The sequence below is a fragment of the Hyla sarda genome, chromosome 10 (assembly GCF_029499605.1).
Source record: "Hyla sarda isolate aHylSar1 chromosome 10, aHylSar1.hap1, whole genome shotgun sequence".
NCBI lineage: Eukaryota > Metazoa > Chordata > Amphibia > Anura > Hylidae > Hyla > Hyla sarda.
The window spans coordinates 125,232,697-125,259,545 of NC_079198.1; the positions used below are offsets into that span (position 1 = coordinate 125,232,697).

At 43.7% G+C, this 26,849-nt stretch overlaps 1 protein-coding gene across 1 annotated transcript in view; it reads right to left on the bottom strand.

The window, feature by feature from the left end:
• The window catches only part of SLC37A2 (solute carrier family 37 member 2), a 46,049-nt gene extending 20,989 nt beyond the window's left edge, over positions 1-25,060 (bottom strand). The window contains exons 1-17 of the mRNA XM_056544179.1: positions 24,875-25,060; positions 17,804-17,885; positions 16,881-16,971; positions 12,631-12,709; positions 9,585-9,720; positions 9,106-9,182; positions 8,840-9,006; positions 8,187-8,224; positions 6,042-6,203; positions 5,870-5,960; positions 3,621-3,683; positions 2,490-2,575; positions 1,840-1,888; positions 1,665-1,738; positions 1,473-1,551; positions 717-814; positions 558-622 (exon numbers count right to left, since the gene is read on the bottom strand). Coding sequence (XP_056400154.1) covers positions 558-622; positions 717-814; positions 1,473-1,551; positions 1,665-1,738; positions 1,840-1,888; positions 2,490-2,575; positions 3,621-3,683; positions 5,870-5,960; positions 6,042-6,203; positions 8,187-8,224; positions 8,840-9,006; positions 9,106-9,182; positions 9,585-9,720; positions 12,631-12,709; positions 16,881-16,971; positions 17,804-17,885; positions 24,875-24,939 — 1,502 coding nt within the window. The 5' untranslated portion in view covers positions 24,940-25,060. The remainder of the gene's footprint in view (positions 1-557; positions 623-716; positions 815-1,472; positions 1,552-1,664; positions 1,739-1,839; positions 1,889-2,489; positions 2,576-3,620; positions 3,684-5,869; positions 5,961-6,041; positions 6,204-8,186; positions 8,225-8,839; positions 9,007-9,105; positions 9,183-9,584; positions 9,721-12,630; positions 12,710-16,880; positions 16,972-17,803; positions 17,886-24,874) is intronic.
• Between the last annotated feature and the right edge of the window lie 1,789 nt (positions 25,061-26,849).

The following is a 26,849-nucleotide window of genomic DNA, read 5'->3' on the forward strand; positions in this document are numbered from 1 at the left end:
GCTGACATCTCTGTCCATTTTAGGAACTATTCCGGAGCAGCATACGTTTTCTATGGGGATTTTCTTCTACTCTGGACAGTTCCTAAAATGGACAGAGGTGTCAGCAGAGAGCACTGTGCTCGTGATGTCAGCAGAGAGCTCTGTGTTCCAAAAAGAAAATAATTTCCTCTGTAGTATTCAGCAGCTAATAAGTACTGGGAGGATTAAGATTTTTTTTTTAAATAGAAGTAATTTACAAATCTGTTTAACTTTCTGGCACCAGATGATTAAAAAAATAAAAAAAGTTTTCCACCCGAGTACTCCTTTAAAAGTAGATTGCGGGGGGGTCCGAGCACAGGGACCCCCGTGATATCCTGAACGGGGCCCGGTAGTCTACTACATCTATAACTTATCCGCTATCCTTTGGATAGGGGATAAGTAATCATTCACTACAGAACTCGTTTAATAAGTGACCCCCCAAAGTCTTACGGAAAGTTACAGAACTTTCCATTATACGGGGACCACATTGAATTTCTATAAATCCAGGCCACCCCTTTATGTTGTACTTTAACGCTCACCCTCTCGCCTTATTGAAACACGAACACATTTCCTTCATTTCCTTGTACACCAGACGAGCCAAGAACTGCAAGGAGAGAGCAGAGGAGTCAGTAGATGTCGCCAAGGAGACGAGAAAAAAAAAAAAAAAAAAAAAAAAGGAGACAAGATGGCGGACTTACCAAACAAGCCAGGAGATCGGCCACAATCAGCATGTAAAAGACGTAGTTCCAGCCCATGGTTGAGAGCACAGAGGCGAGGGTCGGGCCCAGAGCCGCTCCTGGGTCACAAGAAAACACAAAATGTTATAGACCAGTGTTTTCCCAAGCGGTGTGTCTCCAGCTGTTGCAAACCTACCACTCCCAGCATGCCCGGACAGCTGAATGCAAACCTACCACTCCCAGCATGCCCGGACAGCTGAATGCAAACCTACCACTCCCAGCATGCCCGGACAGCCGAATGCAAACCTACCACTCCCAGCATGCCCGGACAGCCTTCGGCTGTCCGGGCATGCTGGGAGTGGTAGGTTTGCAACAGCTGGAGACACACCGCTTGGAAAAACACTGGTCTATATGCTGGGTGTGGTAGTTTTGCAACAGCTGGAGGCACACCGCTTGGGAAAACACTGGTCTATATGCTGGGTGTGGTAGTTTTGCAACAGCTGGAGGCACACCATTTTAGACAATACCCCAAACCGGAAGCATATTCTATGAAGTGAAGACATTAGGGGAGATTTATCAAAACTTGTCTAAAAAGGAAAAGTTGCCGAGTTGCCCATAGCAACCAATCAGATCGCTTCTTTCATTTTTCAGAGGTCCTTTCAAAAGTGAAAGAAACGATCTGATTGGTTGCTATGGGCAACTCAGCAACTTTTCCTCTGGACGGGTTTTGATAAACCTCCCTCATTATCTACAGCAGAACAAGGAGCCTTCGCTGACCTATAGATCCAGAGCCGTCAATAATGGCGGTGACGGTAGAAAGAGCCTTAGCATTTCCATGTAAAGATTGGTGTGTTCCCTGCGAGGAAAAGAAGAAGAATGAACATCCCGATGTGCGATCTCCAGCCCTGGGTCCATCCTGAGCCCAGAAACCATCCCATAGGGACTACTGATCTGGTCACAAGATCTTACCAGATCTGCAGACACGGCGGTGGTGATGAGTGAATACGGCCCATTGACCAGCGCCCCGCATACGATGAGCAAAGCTGCCGAGAGAGAGAAGCCGAAATGTAACGCTACATCACAGACAGCTAACCAGGACCAAACAAGGACCAGGACCGAGAGAAAGGAAGCGCATCAAACTTACCGACTGTGGCGGAAACAGAAGTCTGTCCAAAATGATTGTAGATGAATAACTAAAATAGGGAGGATATATAGATGATATATCAGAAGATAGAGATACCCATGATATACCAGCATGGTCCATATCACTATATACAGGGGATATATAACTTATACCAGCTGTACATATATAATTATATACAGTATATACCAGGTTATACCAGCATGGTCCATATCACTATATACAGGAGATATATAACTTATACCAGCTGTGCATATATATTATATACAGTATATACCAGGTTATACCAGCATGGTCCATATCACTATATACAGGAGATATATAACTTATACCAGCTGTACATATATAATTATATACAGTATATACCAGGTTATACCAGCATGGTCCATATCACTATATACAGGAGATATATAACTTATACCAGCTGTACATATATAATTATATACAGTATATACCCAGGTTATACCAGCATGGTCCATATCACTATATACAGGAAATATATAACTTATACCAGCTGTACATATATAATTATATACAGTATATACCCAGGTTATAAGAGCATCATTCATATCACTATGGCTTTGCAGTGAAATATACAGATTGTCACATACACAGCACTTGACCTGCACAGGCCTCTAGCATTGACCACTCACCATGGGGGCTGTTAGGATTAACATAATGGAGCAGGTGATGGCACTTGCTCCAGAGAAATCAGATATTGCTCCAGCCATAATTCCACCTGCAAGAGAAAAAAAACCAAAACTTTTGGAACTGAATGGTGGAAATGAGACTTTGCTGTAAAAATTACTTTTTTTTTTTTATTCCCAAGAGGTATAATTTATATATAAACACATTATATATATATATATATATATATATATATATATATATGTTTATTTATTTTTTTCTTCTGATGTACCACAAGTGTCTGGGAGCAGGAAGCCAGGACTGGTGAGTTATGTGCCTTTATAGAAGCCTCTAAATCCCTATTGTCTGCATAGTCATCCCTGTACTCCGCAGGGTTGTATAGAACAAATAGTTACTATAAACAACAATACACATACAGGAGCTGTACGGAGTATGAGGAGCCAATCATTTCCTTGTGATATTCTTCACCTCCACCACAAACATCTTACCGAGTCAGTGACTCCTCCAGACGCTGCATCTCCTGCCAATATTCTCATGGACAATGTTAAAGAACGTGCTGCCTGCAGATCTCAACCCTAATACCAGAACGGGGACAAAGACGTGCGGTCTACAGGGAAGGCACCATCTGACTTCAGGTAAAGGTGAAAGAAAGGGCCAAGGAGTTCATGTAGTTTAAGGTATGTAGGGATCACTGCAGGTCATTGGGGGTCAGCAAAGAGATAAAAGACTGGAGGAAAAGGGTCATAGGGGTAATGGACATGGTGGACGACACTGAAACAATGGAACAGTAGAAAAAACTCAAGATCGCTAAAAGTTTTAGGGCATTCGGTAGGGAGGAGACATTCTCAGTTCAGCCGAGCGTGCATTTACGCTGAATGGAGAAAGGGGCAGAAGCCGTTTCCAGACGCCTCTTATCCCCCCAAAAAACAGGGATTTTGCTGAAATTCAACTGTTCTCTTTCTTAAATATCTGCTGTACAGTCCCCATACGCATTACACAGTAATGAACTCGGCAGGTTTGGACAACTTTGATCTCAGTGTTAGAAGGTAAGTGGTTCACATCAAGAAGATGGATCCTGCAAAGGATGAGGCGGCGGCCTAGAGAGGAACAACAAGTGGTAGGAGGGAGCAGCTTACCGATAATGCCGCCTGCATCAAACAGAGTGGACATGTCTCCAGCCTTCTGAGCGTCAAAGTGAGCTGGAAGAAATAGACAGCACTTCTATAAGGTAGAGACCACACAAACACACAGTACTTATGGCCTAGATCAGTGCGTCCCCCAACCTGTGGCTCCAGACATCCTAAAACTACAACTCCTATCATGGGAGATGAAGTTTTGTAATGAATTTCCTGTGCAGACACCGGATTGAAGCTTTTATATATATCTACCATTTATCTTATTAAGGGTTATGATCTGACTTCTAGTTTACTGGGTCCTTGTTGTATACGATAAGAAGAGGGTGTGCAAATATTTGCAATGCCTCTATTGTATTGTATAGTCCAGATAACCGGCCAAGGACTCCGCTGAGCGACTTATACAAACACTAGAAGTCGTATAGTCAACACCTGAAGCTTATTAACAAGAATTAAGAGAGAGAAGGGAGGGGTGTTAGGGACTATTCACATGGCGGAATTTTCGGCAGCTGAATTCCGCCTCAACTGAAAGCCCAATACAATCCTATGGGATCCCACACTCCCGCTGACACTTCGGAATTTACACTGCAGAAGTAGCAATAGCTATATAAAGCTGATCTTCTGTAAAGAATGCTTAACTGGGCAAAACTTTGGACATGTCCTAAGGGTCCGAGTGTTCAGACCTCCACCGATCAGGAGAACGAGCAGGGAGAAGTCTGCACTTAGTGTCAGGTGATGGAGATACTCAAGAAAAGTCTACGGAGTGTCTGTATTGTGCGACACAGAGCTCTCTCTCTCGCTCTCCGGAGGAAAAAATAAATAAATAGTTTTCAAATCAACTGGTACCAAAAAGTTATACAGATTTATAAATTACTACTATACAAAAATCTTAATCCTTCCAGTACTTATCAACTGCTGAATGCTCCAGAGGAAGTTGTGTAGTTCTATCCAGTCTGACCACAGTGCTCTCTGCTGACACCTCTGTCCATGTCAGGAACTGTCCAGAGCAGGAGAGGTTTGCTATGGGGATTTGCTCCTGCTCTGGACAGTTCCTGACATGGACAGAGGTGTCAGCAGAGAGAACTCCTCTGGAGTATACAACAGATTATAAGTACTGGAAGGATTACGATTTTATATAGAAGTAATTTACAAATCTGTATAACTTTCTGGCACCAGGTGATTTAATTATTATTATTTATTTTTTATGGAGTATCCCTTTGAAGTCTTACTCTTATTAGGCTATGTTCACAAAATGAAATGTCCGCATAGAGAATCACAGTGTGGCGATTCCGGACACTGCCGGGCGTCGGCATAATATGTTGGTGCTAGGACCGCACAGGAATGCGCCGTCTCATTTACAGCTATGCATTCTGTGCGGACTCTGCACAAAGAATGAACATGTTCATTCTTTGTGCGGACACGGAAAACGGACTTTCCATGCCGGAAACATCTGGCACGGAAATTCCGCCATGTGCACAGCGCAGCAGAATCCTGTTAAAGTCAACGGCACTCTGTCGTTCCAATGCGAAATCCGACACGGAAATTCTGACATGTCCTTAGAGAGAATAAAATATATAAAAATAAAAATTTGTCTGCCACTAACTTCTCCTGTCTATAACTAGCAATTTCTGGAGGTATCAGGTGAGACCCGATGTGATCAAAACTTTTGATATAGCTAGGTAACGCGTCAAAAGTTTTTACTAATGACCGTAACCATTTAAACTGCAGTTTAGGCTTGTTTCAGCAGATCTATATAGTTGTGCTATACTCTGCCCAGGTAAAGTTCTAAAACCAGAGTTGCCCCTTAAAGGGGTACTCCGCTGCCCCAGTATACGGAGTATTTTTTTTCCAAACGCTTGGAACGGCAGCAGGGTCGGGATAACATGGCCACGCCCCCTCATGTCACCACGCCCTCTCAATGCAAGTCTATGGGAGGGGGCGTTGCATGGCCACGCCCCTCCCATAGACTTGCATTGAGAGGGCGTGGTGTGACCTAGCGAGTGAGCGTGGCCATGACATCACGACCCCACCACAGACTCCCAGCATTCTAAATGAATGAAGGGTGCTGCATAAAGATCATGGCGGTCCCAGCAGCGGGACCCTGCGATCAGACATCTTACTTTTGGAAAGGAGATAAGATGTCTAGGGGCAGGGTACCCCTTTAAGAATTACATTGGCTTTATTTAGTTGATCTGGTTGGGGGTGCTGAACCCCCTCATGGCTCTACAGAAGAGGCTCATAGGTCTTCTTACCCACATTGGCGATGTAGAGCGGCAGCCAGTACAGGAACGTATAACTGACCAACTTGGCAAAGAGCAGACACAGCGAGAACTCCACCACCCCCTGCAGAGAGGAGAAACACGGAGGAATCAGATACAGAGAACATACAACATTTTAACTTTCCCTCCTCCAGAGCCACCCTACCGGGATCTTCAGGGCTCCCAAAAAACTAATGGCCTGTGGGTGCTCCACCGCCTCTTGTTGGGTGACCGACTCCTCCAGGTCAGCCGTTTCCTGATTCTTAAAGATGTTCTCGGTGCTGCTGTTCATCACTTGGACGTTCCCCAACTCATTCTTCGCTTCTTCCTGGAAGTATCACAGTAAATATGACAGGAATAACATGAAATTACTACAAAATTCAGAGAGTGTAGAATATGCACGAGTTTGATATCCTTTGTGCGACTGATGAAAGTAATAAAGAATTACACAACAACCTGCAGAGTCACCACTGTATGATGTGAAAGTAATCCACTGGTATTTAACACCTTGATGTGAAGTATGTATTACTGTGATTTACATGAAATAAACATGGATTACATATGAATTATACAGTAAATGCCAGATTTTATTTTCAAATTGTGTGAGGGACTTTATCCATGTACACACCACTTACTACAGCCCATCTCTCCACACTGTCACCCCTGTGCTGTCCCCAGACACAAGCCACAACGTCCCCACTCCTCCCCCAGACACAAGCCACGATATCCCCACTCCTCCCCCAGACACAAGCCACAATGTCCCCACTCCTCCCCCAGACACAAGCCACGATATCCCCACTCCTCCCCCAGACACCAGCCATAATGTCCAACCAGACACAAGCCATAATGTCCAACCAGACACAAGCCACAACGTCCCCACTCCTCCCCCAGACACAAGCCACGATATCCCCACTCCTCCCCCAGACACAAGCCATGACCTCCCCACTCCTCCCCCAGACACAAGCCATGACCTCCCCACTCCTCCCCCAGACACAAGCCACAACGTCCCCACTCCTCCCCCAGACACAAGCCACAATGTCCCCACTCCTCCCCCAGACACAAGCCATGACCTCCCCACTCCTCCCCCAGACACAAGCCACAATGTCCCCACTCCTCCCCCAGACACAAGCCACAATGTCCCCACTCCTCCCCCAGACACAAGCCATGACCTCCCCACTCCTCCCCCAGACACCAGCCATAATGTCCAACCAGACACAAGCCATAATGTCCAACCAGACACAAGCCACAACGTCCCCACTCCTCCCCCAGACACAAGCCACGATATCCCCACTCCTCCCCCAGACACAAGCCACGATATCCCCACTTCTCCCCCAGACACAAGCCATGACCTCCCCACTCCTCCCCCAGACACAAGCCACAATGTCCCCACTCCTCCCCCAGACACAAGCCACAATGTCCCCACTCCTCCCCCAGACACAAGCCATGACCTCCCCACTCCTCCCCCAGACACAAGCCATAATGTCCAACCAGACACAAGCCACAATGTCCCCACTCCTCCCCCAGACACAAGCCATGACCTCCCCACTCCTCCCCCAGACACAAGCCATGACCTCCCCACTCCTCCCCCAGACACAAGCCATGACCTCCCCACTCCTCCCCCAGACACAAGCCACAATGTCCCCACTCCTCCCCCAGACACAAGCCATGACCTCCCCACTCCTCCCCCAGACACAAGCCATAATGTCCAACCAGACACAAGCCACAATGTCCCCACTCCTCCCCCAGACACAAGCCATGACCTCCCCACTCCTCCCCCAGACACAAGCCATAATGTCCAACCAGACACAAGCCACGATGTCCCCACTTCTCCACCAGACACAAGCCACGATGTCCCCACTTCTCCACCAGACACAAGCCATGATGTCCTCACCCATTCCCCAGACACAAGCCATGATGTCCCCACCGCTTCCCAAGACACAAGCCATAACCTCTCCACTCCTTCCCCAGACACAAGCCATGATGTCATCACTTCTCCACAATGTCATTACTCCTTCCCTAGGCACAAACCACGATGTCCCCACTCTTTCCTCCCCCAGACACAAGCCTTGACGTCACCACTTTTACCCCAGATACAAGTCATGATGTCACCACTCCTCACCCAGACACAAGCAACATCTACCACTCCACCCCAAGTGATGAGGTCACCACTCCCCACCCCCCTCAGAAACAAGCAATGACATCACAGTCTCCTACATGTGATGGAATGAAAGGTTTTCAGATATTTAGATCTACTGTATAGCTGCAGAAAGTCCTAGGAGGAGAAGGAGTTATTTTAATATGAAGAACTTACGTTCTGTATAGGAGGAGAGCAGCCGACGTCTTCTGGATCTGTGCAGATGAGAAGGGAAGAAGCAATTCAGTCACATTTAGTCCGAAGAATTTAATGGGCAGTGTAATATTATAATATTTACTATTTAATTAAAAAAATATTATATTATAATCTAAATATATATTTTATTATAGTATAATCTAAATATATATTTTATTATAGTATAATATAAATATATATTTAATTATAGTATAATATAAATATATATTTTATTATATTATATATTTTATTATAAATATATATATATATATATATATATATATATTTAATTATAATATATATATTTATATTTAATTATATTATAATATATATAGTTTTTTTGTTTGTTTGTTTTTCTTTCTGATTTAATATTTTTCCCATATCTTGACAAAGACCAAATGAGGCTGAAACATTGGCGCCAAGTCATTTTGTATTTTTTTAAATAAATAATCATGTAAAGCAGTGGTTTCAAACTGTGGCCTTCCAGCTGTTGCTAAACATCAACTCCCAGCATGCCCGGACAGCCGTTGGCTGTCCGGGCAAGCTGGGAATTGATGTTTTGCAACATCTGGAGGCCACAGTTTGAGACCACTGATTTAAACTACGGTATATCTTCATATCTATATGAGACTCACATTCGATAAGGAAAAAGAAGCAAATGATTCCCAATGATCCGATGATGATTCCGGGCACGATGAAGGAAAGACCCCAGGCAGTGGAGACGAACGCCCCCGCAATAAGAGACCCCAGTATGTTCCCCACCGCAGTGTGAGAGTTCCAGACACCCATGATGAATCCTCTCCTGTGATCAGACAGATAGTGGGGGTTGTACTGTGATACATTTACTTCCTCTAGGATTCAATTACTGTAGAAAGACTTACAGTACGTAGAAGTTACTTACCTTCCTTTACCAAACCAGTTTCCCATGCAGGCGACAACTGAGGGCCACCCCGTTGTCTGGGCCAATCCGTTTAATATCTACGAAATGTGAACATGCACAAGGTCAGCGACAACAGCAAAAAAACAATATAGAGATAATAAAATATCAGAGGCACAAAAATGGTCCTATAAACAACGCAACTAGAAATGAGCGAACTTACAGTAAATTTGATTCGTCACGAACTTCTCGGCTCGGCAGTTGATGTCTTTTCCTGCATAAATTAGTTCAGCTTTCCGGTGCTCCAGTGGGCTGGAAAAGGTGGATACATTCCTAGGAAAGAGTCTCCTAGGACTGTATCCACCTTTTCCAGCCCACTGGAGCACCTGAAAGCTGAACTCATTTATGCAGGAAAAGTCAACAACTGCCGAGCCGAGAAGTTCGTGACGAATCGAATTTACTGTAAGTTCGCTCATCTCTAACCGCAACATCTGCATTGTTACCTGAAAGAGAATGTAGTACCAGAGGCCATGGATATTCCAGTAATAACCCAGACCCAGGAAGGTTGTAAACACCCCACATATCACCATACCGCCAGACAGGTAATACCGCAAGGGGAGGCGCTCGCCAAATATACCGCTGAAAAGGGAAAAAAAAAAAAAATGAAAATTACACTTTCCACCAAAGAGGTCTTAAATAAATCAGTTACAGAGTAAACTCCAAGGAAATTGAGAAATAAATGATCCATTAAGTGATCCTGGAGAATACATGTCTACAATATTATAGTAGTTATATTCTTGTATATAGGAGCAGTATTATAGTAGATATATTCTTGTACATAGGGGGCAGTATTATAGTAGTTATATTCTTGTATATAGGAGCAGTATTATAGTAGTTATATTCTTGTACATAGGGGGCAGTATTATAGTAATATTCTTGTATATAGGAGCAGTATTATAGTAGTTATATTCTTGTATATAGGAGCAGTATTATAGTAGATATATTCTTGTATATAGGAGCAGTATTATAGTAGCTATATTTCTGTATATATAGGAGCAGTATTATAGTAGTTATATTCTTCTATACATAGGGGGCATTATTATAGTAGTTATATTCTTGTACATAGGGGGCAGTATTATAGTAGTTATATTCTTGTATATAGGAGCAGTATTATAGTAGTAATATTCTTGTATATAGGAGCAGTATTATAGTAGTTATATTCTTGTATATAGGAGCAGTATTATAGTAGTTATATTCTTGTATATAGGAGCAGTATTATAGTAGCTATATTCTTGTATATAGGAGCAGTATTATAGTAGTTATATTCTTGTATATAGGAGCAGTATTATAGTAGTTATATTCTTGTATATAGGAGGCAGTATTATAGTAGTTATATTCTTGTATATAGGAGCAGTATTATAGTAGTTATATTCTTGTATATAGGGGCAGTATTATAGTAGATATATTCTTGTATATAGGAGGCAGTATTATAGTAGTTATATTCTTGTATATAGGAGCAGTATTATAGTAGTTATATACAAAAGGTGCAGTATTATAAATATGTTTACACTGTAATGAAACTCATTCCTGCGCCAGCACTCAGTGATAATATTGTGACTAGTTTCTTAGAATTTTTCTCCATCATTGGTCACTTAATCACCAGGACCGGTTTTTGTAGCGGCTCTAATTTCCTGCTTTCAAAAAGGTCAATAATTTCAGACAAATTTAAAATGTTTATTTAACGAGATTTCAAAGAAAAGATTAAAAAGAAAAAAAAAATGTTGTGTTTGATCAACCTCCTGACTAAATACTATAATTTACAGATTAAAAGATGCCTCCTCATTGCAGGGGGAGGAGATTTACATATAGCAAATATAAAGTGGAATGAATAAAAGTGTGAGAAACTATTCGGAGAAGTTTTGTCATGCCCTGACAGCAAGCAGAGATCTTAAAATATTAACATGATGTATTGAATTGAAAAGTTGCAAAACTTCTCACTTTACATTGCTTACACCTGTTAAAGGAGTACAGTGATCCCTCAACTTACAATGGCCTCAACATACAATAGTCTTTTCTGGACTATTGTAACTTGAAACCAGACTCAACATACAATGTACAGACAGTCCAGATCTGTGAAACCTGTCAACGGCTGGAAGAACTGACCAATCAGGATGGACATTCACTGGTAAAACCCCTGTATTACTGAAGTGCATGCACTGACTGGTGTCTGGTAGCGCCCCCTACAGTACAGGGTGGTACTACATGTTCTGTACCTCTTTACCTTTACCAGGGTTAGCTGCTCCTTTGGACACCAGGTGAGGACGGCTCCATGTTACTTTTTTAGGACACTGTGTACTGTACAGGACCCTGAAGAAGCTCCTGTCCTCTACATAGACCAGCGTTTCCCAAGCAGGTAGCCTCCAGCTGTTGCAAAACTACAACTCCCAGCATGCCCAGACAGCCGAAGGCTGTTTGGGCATGCTGGGAGTTGTAGTTTTGCAACAGCTGGAGGCACCCTGGTTGGGAAACGCTGACATAGACAGTGATTTACAGCTCCCAGCATCTCTTTCTTACTTTTATATGTAAGGATTTGCTTTATCTATATTCGTTATCTACTTATTTTTCTTTAATCCTCCCCTTTTCCTATTTTTGGATGACATTTTGGGGCTTTAGAACCAATTACCAGGTTTCCATAGAGTTATGGCCTCAACATACAATGGTTTCAACATACAATGGTCGTCCTGGAACCAATTAATATTCTAACTTGAGGGACCACTGTACTCCACTGGCCAGCATTCAGAACTAAATGTTACGAATGCTGTTTTTGCGCTGCGGGGGTCAGCCACGCCCATGTAACGGCCACACCCCTCAATGCAAGTCTATGGGAGGGGGCGTAACCCCTCCGATAGACTTGCATTGAGGCGCGTGGCCTTGACGTCATGAGGGGCGTGACCGACACCCGCAGTGTGAAAACAGCGTTCGGAACATTCAGTCTTGCCAGTGGAGTACCCCTTTAAACTCAATTTAAACTAAATGTTCCGAACGCTGTTTTCACACTGCGGGCGTCGGTCACGCCCCTCATGACGTCAAGGCCACGCGCCTCAATGCAAGTCTATGGGAGGGGTTACGCCCCCTCCCATAGACTTGCATTGAGGGGGCGTGGCCGCGACAGGGGCACGGCTGACCCACGCAGTGCAAAAACAGCACTCGGAACATTTAGTTCTGAACGCTGGCCAGTGGAGTACAGTGGTCCCTCATGTTACAATATTAATTGGTTCCAGGACGACCATGTATGTTGAGACTATCTCTAGTTCCCGCCTGGCAGTGCCACGTACTGTGTAGACAAAGCTGGCTCCGCTCCCCTTTATGTTTCTGTCACTTTTTGGTACAATGGGATTTTCTTCTGTTTCTTTTGGATGTGGATTTGTGTTTCTATTGGATTTGTTTGCATGGATTAACGTTGGTGACATACAGTTCTTCCGTACATGGCACCGATGCATTTATATCCTGTATGTACAGGAGCTAAGTAAACTGACTCAGGCCACTTACCTGAAGAACATGCCAATGGCATAAGCCACCAGGAAGGAGGTGTCCAGGGAGCCCAGCAGTTCTTTGTAGTTGGGACCATCTGAAGAAGAAGCAGCGCAGGTTAATAAACAGCGAGCTGACTGTCCGATCCTGTATTACAACCAATTCAACTCCATATATTCTGTAAGGGAGCCCCAGATATACACGAGGACCGTACTCCGGTATCTCCAGCACTCCCATGAGGAATACATGAGCACATCCTGACCCTACACTCAAAGCAACATGAAGAGTCAAGCCTTCTGGAGATCATGGGTCGGACCCCCGCCCAGCAGAGGTCGGACCGACCCCAACCCCCCCCCCCCCCCCAACATTAGCAGACACTTGGCCACCCGCGATCAGACAATCATCCGCTATCCAGCAGAGGTCGGACCCCCTGTGATCAGACACTCAGCCGCTATCCAGCAGAGGTCGGACCCCCTGTGATCAGGCTATCATCCGCTATCCAGCAGAGGTCGGACCCCCTGTGATCAGGCTATCATCCGCTATCCAGCAGAGGTCGGACCCCCTGTGATCAGGCTATCATCTGTTATCCAGCAGGAGGTCGGACCCCCTGTGATCAGACACTCATCCGCTATCCAGCAGAGGTCGGACCCCCTGTGATCAGGCTATCATCCGCTATCCAGCAGAGGTCGGACCCCCTGTGATCAGGCTATCATCCGCTATCCAGCAGAGGTCGGACCCCCTGTGATCAGGCTATCATCTGTTATCCAGCAGGAGGTCGGACCCCCTGTGATCAGACACTCATCCGCTATCCAGCAGAGGTCGGACCCCCTGTGATCAGGCTATCATCCGCTATCCAGCAGAGGTCGGACCCCCTGTGATCAGGCTATCATCCGCTATCCAGCAGGAGGTCAGACCCCCTGTGATCAGACACTCATCCGCTATCCAGCAGAGGTCAGACCCCCTGTGATCAGGCTATCATCCGCTATCCAGCAGGAGGTCGGACCCCCTGTGATCAGACACTAATCCACTATCCAGCAGGAGGTCGGACCCCTGTGATCAGGCTATCATCCGCTATCCAGCAGGAGGTCGGACCCCCTGTGATCAGACACTCATCCGCTATCCAGCAGAGGTCGGTCGGACCCCCACGATCCAACACTTATACCCTGATGTGGGTTCAGTTTTCAAAAAGTGGAGTACTCCTTTAGACAGCTGTTCCTGGAGCACTCCGTAGTGTAGGACATAGAGCTTTGCTCATGCAGAACTCCCTGCTGCATGATGTTATGCTAGGACTACACACGTGAAGAGCTGGAGGAGAGAGGCAGCAGGGATGAATGTCATTTTATGTCAGGGCAGCCATTGGTAGTGGGGGGAGGTGACAAGAGACCTACCCGGGGGCTCCTCTCTCATTCCATTATGGGTCAATGTGTCAGAACAATAATTCTATTATAATCAAGCGGAAAAGCTGCCGAATGCCTCTTGTCAAATGTTTTTCCACAAGGCGGCGGCGGGTCATGTGCTTGGAATACCGATCTGAATTTGGCTTTTTTTTTCCCAGGGGAAAAAAAATGTGAATTTCAGGAACAGAGCGGTGCCCTATAAATAGCATTAAAGACAAAAGCAGAACTCGGCCAGATAAATGTTTCTTACTCATCTCGGGAACAATTTTTCCTTAAAACCGCACGTGAGACACATGACCTGAGCAGGATATGTAGAGAATTTCCCTCTTCCCCAGGCGCTAAACTACCTAGAAACCCCAATTTCAAATACCCTACTACAGTGGTCTCATAACTGTGGACCTCCAGCTGTTGCAAAACTACAACTCCCAGCATGCCCGGACAGCCGTTGGCTGTCCGGGCATTCTGGGAGTTGTAGTTTTGCAACAGCTTTAGGTCCACAGTTTGGAGGCAACTGCCCTACTAGTTAAAGGGGTACTCCGGTGAATTTTTTTTTATTATTATTATTATTTTTTTTTTTAAATCAACTGGTGCAATAAAGTTAAACAGATTTGTAAATTTCTTCTATTAAAAAAATCTTAATCCTTCCTGTACTTATTAGCTGCTGAATACTACAGTGGAAATTATTTTCCCTTTGAAACACAGAGCTCTCTGCTGACATCATGACCACAGTGCTCTCTGCTGACACCTCTGTCCATTTTTAGGAACTGTCCAGGGTAAAAGAAAATCCCCATAGCAAACATATGCTGTTCTGGACAGTTCATAAAATGGACAGAGATGTCAGCAGAGAGCACTGTGCTCGTGATGTCAGCAGAGAGCTCTGTGTTTCAAAAAGAAAATAATTTCCGCTGTAGTATTCAGCAGCTAATACGTACTGGAAGGATTAAGATTTTTTAATAGAAGACATTTACAAATCTGTTTAACTTTCTGGCACCAGTTGATTTAAAAAACAAAAAAAGTTTTTCACCGGAGTACCCCTTTAATGAGTCTCTGCATTAATGCTTTATTTCTCCTGTGGTGGCGCTGCAAGGAAAACAATTATAGTTTTCCCCACGATAACAGGTGCCGGAGGAGAGGGGTGTTGGGTGAACAGGATGAGTATCTGGGGGAGACAAGACGTGCCCAGGGCAATGGGTGAATGGCACTAGGACCTGGCTGATGTCTTCAGGAATCGGAGACTTTGATCCGATATCGTAAACCTCAATGGCTCATTTGTTGTTCTTAATGATGGGGAAATGATCCAAAAATAATACAAAAGGCGATTTATTATCCATAAGGCTCCGGGCTCGCCAACCTGCCGCAATCCAGAGGCTCAAGTAAATAGTCATTAAGATAGGCTGAACAATTACTGTGCTAAACCATTCACATCCCGGTCTTAATTCCTAACTATTTTCAGTATCTCTGTTTGCTGTCAGCTAATGCAAGATATTTTGTTTAGGCACCATTCACACTATGTTTCAGTGGCAAGTTGGAGGTTTATGGCAGAATACGGTTAAAAAGGTATTCCAACATATATTATGGTGGACCCATAGTGGGCAATATACATCTGTCCAGTCCAGATCTGTGAAACCTGTAAATGGCTGGAAGATCTGACCACTCAGAATGGGCATTCACTGGTAAAACCCCTGTATTACTGAAGTGCATGCACTGACTGGTGTCTGGTAGCGCCCCCTACAGTTCAGGGAGGTATTACATGTTCTGTACTCTTTACATGTATTACTGAAGTGCATGCACTGACTGGTGTCTGGTAGCGCCCCCTACAGTACAGGGAGGTATTACATGTTCTATACTACTCTTTACCTGTATTACTGTAGTGCATACACTGACTGGTGTCTGGTAGCGCCCCCTACAGTACAGGGAGGTATTACATGTTCTGTACTACTCTTTACCTGGTGCATGCACTGACTGATGTCTGGTAACGCCTCCTACAGTACAGGGAGGTATTACATGTTCTGTACAGGACCCTGAAGAAGCTCCTGTCCTCTACATAGACAGTGATTTACAGCTCCCAGCAGATCTTTATTACTTTTATATATAAGGATTTGCTTTATCTATATTAGTTATCTACTTATTCTTCTTTAATCCTCCTTTTTTCCTATTTTTGGATGACATTTTGGGGCTTCAGAACCAATTACCAGGTTTCCATAGAGTTATGGTCTCAGCATACAATGGTCGTCTTGGAACCGATTAATATTGCAATTTGAGGGACCACTGTATTTAAATATATAAATTATATTGTAAATATATTATATAATATATATATATATATATATATATATATATATATATATATATATATTCTCAGACTGCATAGATACATCCAGCCAAAGAACAGATTCCAGCAGCACACCCGTCAGTTCCAGTGAACTTAGTGATATCTTATCGACCCATGTCAGATACTGGTATCGGACATGGGTCAATAAAATATCACTAAGTTCACTGGAACTGACGGGTGTGCTGCTGGAATCTGTTCTTTGGCTGTGTATATTTAGAATAAGAAAAATATTTTATTATTTAAAAAAAAAAATTCTGTAGATTATTTTTTTTATTCTGTAGATTGCGGGAAAGTGCTGGAGTACCCCTTTAAGTGTAATTTACATAGGACTACATGACGATGCAGAAGGACACTCCCATAAGCCATTTCAGGAGTTCATTCTGCGAGACATTACCCTACATCCTCAGACACCAATTACAATGACCGGCCAATCAGACAGAGGGACTCTATTCCCACGCTCTGATTGGCTGAGCTGAAGGCCAATCCCCGTGAAGGCAGCGATTTTATTGGTTACTCAGAAGGGTCAGCATCATACTCACCAAATGGCGCCCAGCTGCACCACGTCGTGTCGTTTTCTGAAATATTTGCGGGTGGATCGGGAATCGCCGAACAGTTTCTGTGCAGCTGACTCTGAAATAAATACAAGATACAAGAGTCACCAGAGTCTATCCCGTCCAATCTGCAGTGATAACAGCCGCTGTCATCCAGCTTTCCCAGACTCCTGAGGGGCAAATCGGCCTAGATCTGCGTTTCCCAACCAGGGTGCCTCCAGGTGTTGCATAACTACAACTCCCAGCATGCCTGGACAGCCCAAGGCTGTTCAGGCATGCTGGGAGTTTTAGCTTTGCAACATCTGGAGGCACCCTGGTTGGGAAACACTGGCCTAGATACATGGGATACATCCCCTGCTCCTGTACAGCTGAGTAAGGTGGTGGATTCTGGTCTGTATATGGCCTAGGAAATATTCAGATGGGATTAAATAATTCTGTGCCAGGGAAGTGCCGGCACCATACAGGAGAGGAGTGTTACCGTCATGTCACCGCAGTGTATGGACAGTTATATAGTCGGGCACTGACAAGGATAAATAATCAATGACTAGATGGATACAGGTTGGGATCTGTCCACATCAGACATATAATGGCCCAAGAAAGGCAGAGAAAGTCTATTGCAGTGTTTCCCAACCAGGGTGCCTCCAGCTGTGGCCAAACTACAACTCCCAGCATGCCCGGACAGCCGAAGGCTGTCCGGGCATGCTGGGAGTTGTAGTTTGGCCACAGCTGGAGGCACCCTGGTTGGGAAACACTGGTTTATTGGCTTCTGTCAAGTTAACAGGAGGAATATCCTACCGCTACCTAATGGGTATGACACCTTTATTTATAGCGGATGCATATGGGGGGGTGGATTATCTCAAACACCAGACACCCCCCACAAGACAAAGCAAACAGAACATGGGAGCACTCACCTTCACCACACTGATCGGTTTCCTGGAGAGGTGAAAAGATGTATAAATTAAAAACGTCAGGACGATGATGAATCCCCGATACCTGGAATAAAGGGACAATGAATGTAAGTGAAGAAGCAGCTGTATTACTGTCCATGTGTCCCTGTCCTCTACCTTGTTTAAGGGGAACTCCGCTGGAAAACATTTTTTATTAAAATCAACCGGTGCCACAAAGTTAAACAGATTTGTAAATTACTTCTATTTAAAAAATCTTAATCCTTCCAGTACTTGTCAGCTGCTGTATACTACACAGGAAGTTCTCTTCTTTTTGAATTTTTTTTTTCTGTCTGCTCTCTGCCGACACCTCTGTCCATGTCAGGAACTGTCCGGAGCAGGGGGAAGTTTGCTATGGGGATTTGCTCCTGCACTGGAGAGTTCCTGACATGGACAGAGGTGTCAGCAGAGAGCACTGTGGTCAGACTGAAAGGAAATTTAAAAAAGAAAAGAACTTTCCTGTGGAGCATACAACAGCTGATAAGTACTGGAAGGATTAAGATTTTTTAATAGAAGTAATTTACAAATCTGTTTAACTTTCTGGAGCCAGTTGATAAAAAAAATAAATAAATAATAATAATAATAATAATGTTCTCCAGCAGAGTACCCCTTTAAATTTAATATTTTTGGTTTGTTTCCGATGCTGAGCGCTGGTACAGACAGATCGGTCACATGACTGCGGCGATGAGGACATCTGCTCCCGATGAGACATCACCCACATTAACCACAAGCAGAAAGGATTCATCATGGCGGGGAAATGTCCCGTCACTCACTCTACACTGTATATTCTTTCTATTCTATAACTCTTCTTCCCAAAATTATACTATGACCAGAAGATTCACTGAGAACGCTCCTTGTGCGGCTCCTGCCTGACACTGACCGGCTATCAGACCCCAATTCAAAAATAAAATGTAAACAACCTAACTAGAGATGAGCGAACTTACAGTAAATTCGATTCGTCACGAACTTCTCGGCTCGGCAGTTGATGACTTTTCCTGCGTAAATTAGTTCAGCCTTCAGGTGCTCCGGTGGGCTGGAAAAGGTGGATACATTCCTAGGAAAGAGTCTCCTAGGACTGTATCCACCTTTTCCAGCCCACTGGAGCACCTGAAGGCTGAGCTAATTTACGCAGGAAAAGTCATCAACTGCCGAGCCGAGAAGTTCATGACGAATCGAATTTACTGTAAGTTCGCTCATCTCTAAACCTAACGCCCCCAGATGTGCCCGATAGTGATTGCTGTATCCAACATTACTGACTGTGCAGGTGAAGAACATCTATTACTCCCTGTTATCAGCTATTTCAGGCAGAGGAGAAATTGACTGTAGTGTTTGCAAGAGGGATAAATGAAGAAGTGCAGAAACCTCCTGCTCCTCGTGACCTGTACCTTAACATCTTATCCCCTATCTTTTGGATATCTGATAGCGGGGGTCCCGCTGCTGGGGACCCCCAAGATCTCAGCTTCGCTCTGTGCCGGATGACTGGCGATGCGGGGCGGAGGCTCGTGACGTCATGGTCCGCTCGTGCCGTCATGGCCACGCCCCCTCAATGCAAGTCAATGGGAGGGGCTTGCATTGAGGGGGCGTGGCCATGAAGTCATGGTTGCACCCGATGCTCTAATCAAAAGCCGGGTGCAGTAGGGAGATCACTGGGGTCCCCAGCAGGGGGACACCCGCAATCAGACATCTTATCCACTATCCAAAGGATAGGGGATAAGATGTCTAGGGGCGGAGTACCCCTTTAAAGCATTTATGCTGTACACACAGACACACACAATGATTATTGGAGAGTGCCTGTACTCTACCACCAAAGACAATATGGTGAGTGTATAACTTACATCTTCCTATGCCATTCACATGTTTCATCCTTTGCCAGCCCTGTAATGTTGGGACTTGCAGTTTTGGAATAGTTAGAGGTACAAAGTTTGGATAACTCTTTTACAGCAGTGTTGCCTTCAGCTGTGTACCTCCAGCTTTTGCAAAACTACAACTCCCAGCGTACCCAGACATCCTTTGACTGCCAGGCATGCTTAGAGTTGTTGGTTTGCAACAGCTGGAGGCACATATTTGGTAAAACTGTGTTATAGCAGTGTTGCTGCAGTTTGTGTTTCTCCTGCTACCTTGTCAATCAACCATCTTGTGTCCATGACCCCTGGACACGCTCATGCTGCTGTGGGACTCATCGGTGCTCCAGAAGATATAGTGACCCCTAGTGGTGGGATTTTCAAAGGCAATTATCTTTAATAAAATTTTAACATTTTTTAAAGAAGTACATTAGAAAAACTATTGTTTTGCCAAGATGTCAACATATAAAAAAAGTATTTATATCTGACATTGCCCATTTCAGTCACATATCTTCAGTTTTGGGGACAAATTTATTTTGTCCCTGATATCAGTCACTCCACCCTATAACGCTCCAGCACTATAATAAAGCTGCACATTTTGCTGTTGTGGCTCCTTTAAAAAAAATTCTATTGTTGCACACAACGCACAGAGAAAAGTCCTAAAATGTGCTCCTGTTATCAGGCGCAGAGCAGGCACTTTGCTGACACAGGCTGGGGGATTGTGGCTTTTGTTTGAGAAAGGAGAAATATAAGTTGATCTCTTGCAGTTTCAAGATGTTGTAACCAAGACAGACAAAGGACAGGGAGATGTCGCCTGCAGACACGGGGAGCAGCAGGGCGGCTGTCAGGAAATTCACTAGAAGTCAATAACCATAATATAGCTCTGTATTTCCCAATCAGAGTGCCTTCAGCTGTCCGGGCATGCTGGGAGTTGTAGTCTTGCAACAGCTGGAGACACCCTGGTTGGAAAACATTGATATAGCTGCACACAGCTAAACCTTTCTGCTACCTCCAGACATTTAGGCCCTGTTCACACTACGAATATTCTGAGCGGATTCCATTTGCAGCGGCCTCTCACTTTTTTTTCGGTTCTGCTGCTCAGTTCACACACAACGGAACCTGGAAGAAAACTAAACGTGTTCAATCTTACGGTGAATTCAGTCAGAAGTGGTGTTCGTGAATGGAACGGCGTTTACCTCCTTGGCGAGTAAGCGCCAATTCCGGTCGGAGAGGCGAATTCACTGCGGAAATTCTGTGTGAACATACCCTAAGGCTAGACTTACACTGCAGAATCCCTGGCCAGAATTTTTCGAGTGCGGACAGTGTCGACTAAATCAGTCGGGCGCCAGGATTGCGGGGACAGCATCATCCCCGCGTTCCTGGCGCTCGACTGATTTAGTCGGCACTGGCCGCATTCGAAAAATTCCGGCCAGGGATTCTGTAGAGTGAGCCTTTTTCAAGGGCAACCAGTGCCGATTAAAATCAGTCGGGGGCCAGGACCATGGGGACAATGCCGCCCCCCCCATAGACGGCAATGTCTGCGGCTCAGATTCCGCCTGAAGAATGGACAAAATCATTCTGTTGATGGTGCGGAATTTCATCGGTGGAACATCTGCAGCTAAAATTCCATAGAACGCACTGTGCAGCGGAATTCTGCTATACCGAAATTTCCGAGTGGAATTTCAAAGCGCAGTTCCACTCGGAAATTCCATAGTGTGAACCTTATTGTACCATCGGGTTTTTTAGTTAAAGGGGGCGGGGGCACATGTCAACTGGCCTGACAACTTTTGCAAAGTTTCAGCACCAAAGCAAAGTGAATAATGGGAGTTGTAGTGCAACTAGAGAGTTGGATGCATTTTCACAATATCACAGTGTCAGCCTTTGTATGAAAAAAAAAATGTTTCTATTCACTGATATCAAGCAGAGATCTTAACTATAGTAAGGAATTGAAACACAAAGCATATCAGAACGTTGCAAAACGGGTTCTAAAAATTGAGTAACGGACTGATATTCCCAATAGAAGAGGTTGCAGGGGGATGAGAAGTGATCAGAGCGATAGTATATGACTGTCCGCTGCGGACCTCAAAATGTTGCAGAACTACATCCCCCAGCATGCCCGGATAAATCATTCTACAGGGAGAGGAAGGCTGAGCTGTGAGCAACAGCTATTGTTTGCATCTCTTATCTATATCAGTGTTTTCCAACCAGTGAGCCTCCAGCTGTTGCAAGACTACAACCCAGCATAAAAAAGGTGAGGGAGCTATAGTTAAAAGAAATTAATAAAAATATTTAGTGGCTCACACACCAAATGAGTCGAGTGTGCACGCCTTGTACCCGCTACTAGTAACAGTATAAACAAAAACAGCTGACTCCCCGGGCTATACAACAGAGATTCACACCTAGATTCAGTCTAAAACAATGATTTATTGTACTCTTAATACATACTCAAGGTAAAATAGAGTATATATATATATATATATATATATATATATATATATATATATATATATATATACACATACATACATATAGTAAAGCACCTACATTTTTTTATTTTTTGCATTATAGCAATACTGTATAGCATTTTAGGTTTTATCTGTATTTTTGTGCTAGCAGTGTGCTGCTGTATACATACACCATATATATATATATTATATATATATATATATATATATATATATATATATATATATATATATATATATATATATATATATATATATATATATATATATATATATATATATAGTGTGTGTGACTGTCTCTCTATATCAGCGCATCCCAACCAGGGCATCTCCAGCTGTTGCAAGACTACAACTCCCAGCATGCCCGGACAGCCTATGGCTGTCCGGGCATGCTGGGAGTTGTAGTTTTGCAACAGCTGGAGACACACTGGTTGGGACTGTACTATAGTGTCAGAAATATACAAAAATTGGGGAACCTCAGAAGAAGCAGGTGCTTTATGGCACTAACTGGCATATACAATTAACCGTTATGGCTGTCCGGGCATGCTGGGAGTAGTAGTTTTGCAACAGCTGGAGGCATCCTGGTTGGGAAACACTGTACTATTAGTTAAAAATACATAAGCAGGGAATCCTATAAGAAGCTGGTGCTATACAACACTGACCGACATATACAATTAACCGTTTTTGGCTGTCCGGGAACACTGGGAGTTGTAGTCTTGCAACAGCTGGAGGCACCCTGATTGGGAAATACCGTATTCTAGTTTCTATCTCATGCATTGATTAGATTGTACTGGAGATAAGCAGCATCAGGAGGTGTCTGGCAGCCACTTATCCTCTACCGCTAACATAAGCATGTAGCAGAGCTGACCGCGCGCAGGATTTAGCGGAGTCAGTGCAGATTACATACACAGATCCCCCTTCTAATCTTGGTAATCGCAGACTTTGGCGTAGATAAGGATTTGCTGTTATGCCACAATAACACTATTACATTTACTATTGTAGCGTCCATATGCAGGCATTGCAGAAAGCTTTAAAAGGGGTACTCCGGTGGAAAACTTTTCTTTTTTTTCTTTAAATCAACTGGTGCCAGAAAGAAAGAGGTGTCAGCAAGAGAGCCCTGTGGTCTTGACAGAAAATAATTTCCTATGTAGTATACAGCTGCTAATAAGTACTGGAAGGATTAAGAATTTTTAATAGAAGTCATTTACAAATCTGTTTAACTTTCTGGCACCAGTTGATAAAAAAAAAAAAAAAAAAAAATTTAGTTTTCCACCAGAGTACCCCTTTAACCCCTTAAGGACCAAGGACGTACCGGTACGTCCTTGGTCCTGCCCTCCTGATATAACGCGGGGTTACACGGTAACCCCGCATCACATCACGGCGGGCCCGGCGTCATAGTGAAGCCGGGACCCACCTCTAATAGCGCGCCGCCGATCGCGGCGCCGCGCGCAATTAACCCTTTAGCCGCGCGCTCAGAGCTGAGCCGCGCGGATAAAAGCGAAAGTTGCCAGTTAACTCAGTGGGCTGTTCGGGATAGCTGCGGCGAAATCGCGGCATCCCGAACAGCTTACAGGACAGCGGGAGGGCCCCTACCTGCCTCCTCGCTGTCCGATCGCCGAATGACTGCTCAGTGCCTGAGATCCAGGCATGAGCAGTCATGCGGCAGAATCATCGATCACTGGTTTCCTATGAGAAACCAGTGATCAATGATGAAGATCAGTGTGTGCAGTGTTATAGGTCCCTATGGGATAACAATAATCAGTATAAGAGATCAGTGTGTGCAGTGTTATAGGTCCCTATGGGATAACAATGATCAGTGTGTGCAGTGTTATAGGTCCCTATAACACTTCAAAAAAAAAGTGGAAAAAAAAGTGAATAAAGATCATTTAACTCCTCCCCTATTAAAAGTTTGAATCATCCCCCTTTTCCCATAAAAAAAAAAGTGTAAATAAAAATAAAAACATATGTATCACCGCGTGCGGAAATGTCCGAATTATAAAAATATGTCATTAATTAAACCGCTCGGTCAATGGCGTCCGCGCAAAAAAATTCCAAAGTCCAAAATAGTGCATTTTTGGTCACTTTTTATATAATTTAAAAATGAATAAAATGCGATCAATAAGTCCTATCAATGCAAAAATGGTACCGTTAAAAACTTCAGATCACGGCGCAAAAAATGAGCCCTCATACCGCCCCATACACGGAAAAATAAAAAAGTTATAGGGGTCAGAAGATGACAATTTTAAACGTATTAATTTTCCTGCATGTAGTTATGATTTTTTCCAGAAGTGCGACAAAATCAAACCTATATAAGTAGGGGATCATTTTAACCGTATGGACCTACAGAATAATGATAAGGTGTAATTTTTACCGAAAAATGTACTACGTAGAAACGGAAGCCCCCAAAAGTTACAAAACAGCGTTTTTTTTTTTCCCAATTTTGTCGCACAATGATTTTTTTTTCCGTTTCACCGTAGATTTTTGGGCAAAATGACTGACGTCATTACAAAGTAGAATTGATGGCGCAAAAAATAAGCAATCATATGGATTTTTTGGTGCAAAATTGAAAGATTTAGGATTTTTTAAAGGCAAGGAGCAAAAAACGAAAATGCAAAAACGGGAAAAAACCCCGGTCCTTAAGGGGTTAAACTTCCTAAATTTGGTAATGCGAAAATGTGTCTGCAGCCGCCTCCACACCCCATCCCCCGGTGTAGACACAAAGAACCTCTTACCAGCTATCCCTGGACACAGCTCGCATCAGCCTGATGGCTGGAGCCACAGAGGACCTCATAGTCATTGTAAGGCGGGGGGTCCCTCAGATCCTGGGGAGTCCTGCAGAGGGACCACTGATGTGCTGGGCTCCTGGATCCAGGATCACATGTCTCAGCTGCTCTCCTCTGTTATATACAGAAGCTTCCCCCCTCTCCCCTCCCAAATCTTCAATGAATGAGAACAAGCAGGCAGCATGTGATCCCAGGAGTCATGTGACCACAGTGGGCGGGGCCTGGCACAGAGTCCCTTTAACTCCATAGAGATATAAAATGATAACATGGATATTGCAATAATGTGACAAGTGTCCTGCTCTACAAGACACAAGGTCACTGGTGCACACACATTTTATTTATTTATTTTTTCTATTTTTTTTAAAAATATTTTTATTTAATTTATTTATTTTTCTCTTTTTTTTCTCTTTTCTTCTTCTCTGGTACTATGGGGGGAGATTTATCATTGCTTTTACAGCTTTTTTTTTGTCTATGTTTTGGCGCAGTTCAGGCGCGAGCAGCCTATTTAGCGACTTTTAATGCGTCTCTTCATATAGACCAGTGGGGCTTCAACCTGCGGACCTCCAGATGTGGCAAAACTACAACTCCCAGCATGCCCGGACAGCCTTTGGCTGTCCGGGCATGCTGGGAGTTGTAGTTTTGCCACATCTGGAGGTCCGCAGGTTGGAGACCACTGATATAGACAGTTTCACACTTTTTGCCTACCCGTAGTGGTCACGTATTTATCATTTGCGACTTTTGTCAACGTTTCAGGGGCGGAACCCCTTATTCATGCGCGATGAATAAGGGAGTCCGTCCCCAAAACGTGGTGTGCCATGACTGGTGAAATCACTGAAAACGCTGCTGTATCTTGCTGCTGTTATGCTGTTTAATTCTGTCCTGTGAGACGCACCTTTGCGCAATTAGAAACGATGAGATAAAATCGGAAGAATAATTCCAAGGAAATCGTGAGTCATGTATTCTCTGTATATTCACTTGCCATGTGAAGCTTAAAGGGGTACTCCGGTGGAAAACTTTTTTTTTTTTTAATCAACTGGTGCCAGTAAATTAAACAGATTTGTAAATTACTTCTATTAAAAAATCTTAATCCTTCCAGTACTTATTAACTGCTGAATATTCGATGCTGCTAATTTCAACTTTGTAAACTAATAGACTGAATTGTACACGTATTGTAGGGCAACAGAATGCTAGCAGTGCACCAATTAAAGGGGTATTCCGATGGAAAACTTTTTTTTTTTTTTTTTAAATCAACTGGTGCCAGTAAGTTAAACAGACTTGTAAATTACTTCTATTAAAAAAAATCTTAATCCTTCCAGTACTGAATACCACAGAGGAAATTATTTTCTTTTTGGAACACAGAGCTCTCTTCTGACATCACGAGCACAGTGTTCTCTGCTGACATATCTGTCCATTTTAGGAACTGTCCAGAGCAGCATATGTTTATTATGGGGATTTTCTCCTACTCTGGACAGTTCTTAAAATGGACAGAGATGTCAGCAGAGAGCACTGTGGTCATGATGTCAGCAGAGAGCTCTGTGTTCCAAAAAGAAAAAAATTTCCACTGTAGTATTCAGCAGCTAATAAGTACTGGAAGGATTAAGATTTTTTTTTAATAGAAGTAATTTACAAATCTGTTTAACTTTCTGGCATCAGTTGATTTAAAAAAAAAAAAAAAAAAAAGAAAAGTTTTCCACCGGAGTACTCCTTTAATTGGTGCACTGCTAGCATTCTATTGCCCTACAATACGTGTACAATTCAGTCTTTTAGTTTACATTGAAATTAGCAGTATTGAATATTCAGCAGCTAATAAGTCCTGGAAGGATTAAGATTTTTTTAATAGAAGTAATTTACAAATCTGTTTACCTTTCCGCACCAGTTGATTTAGATTAAAAAATAAAAAAAAAGTTTTCCACCGCAGTACCCC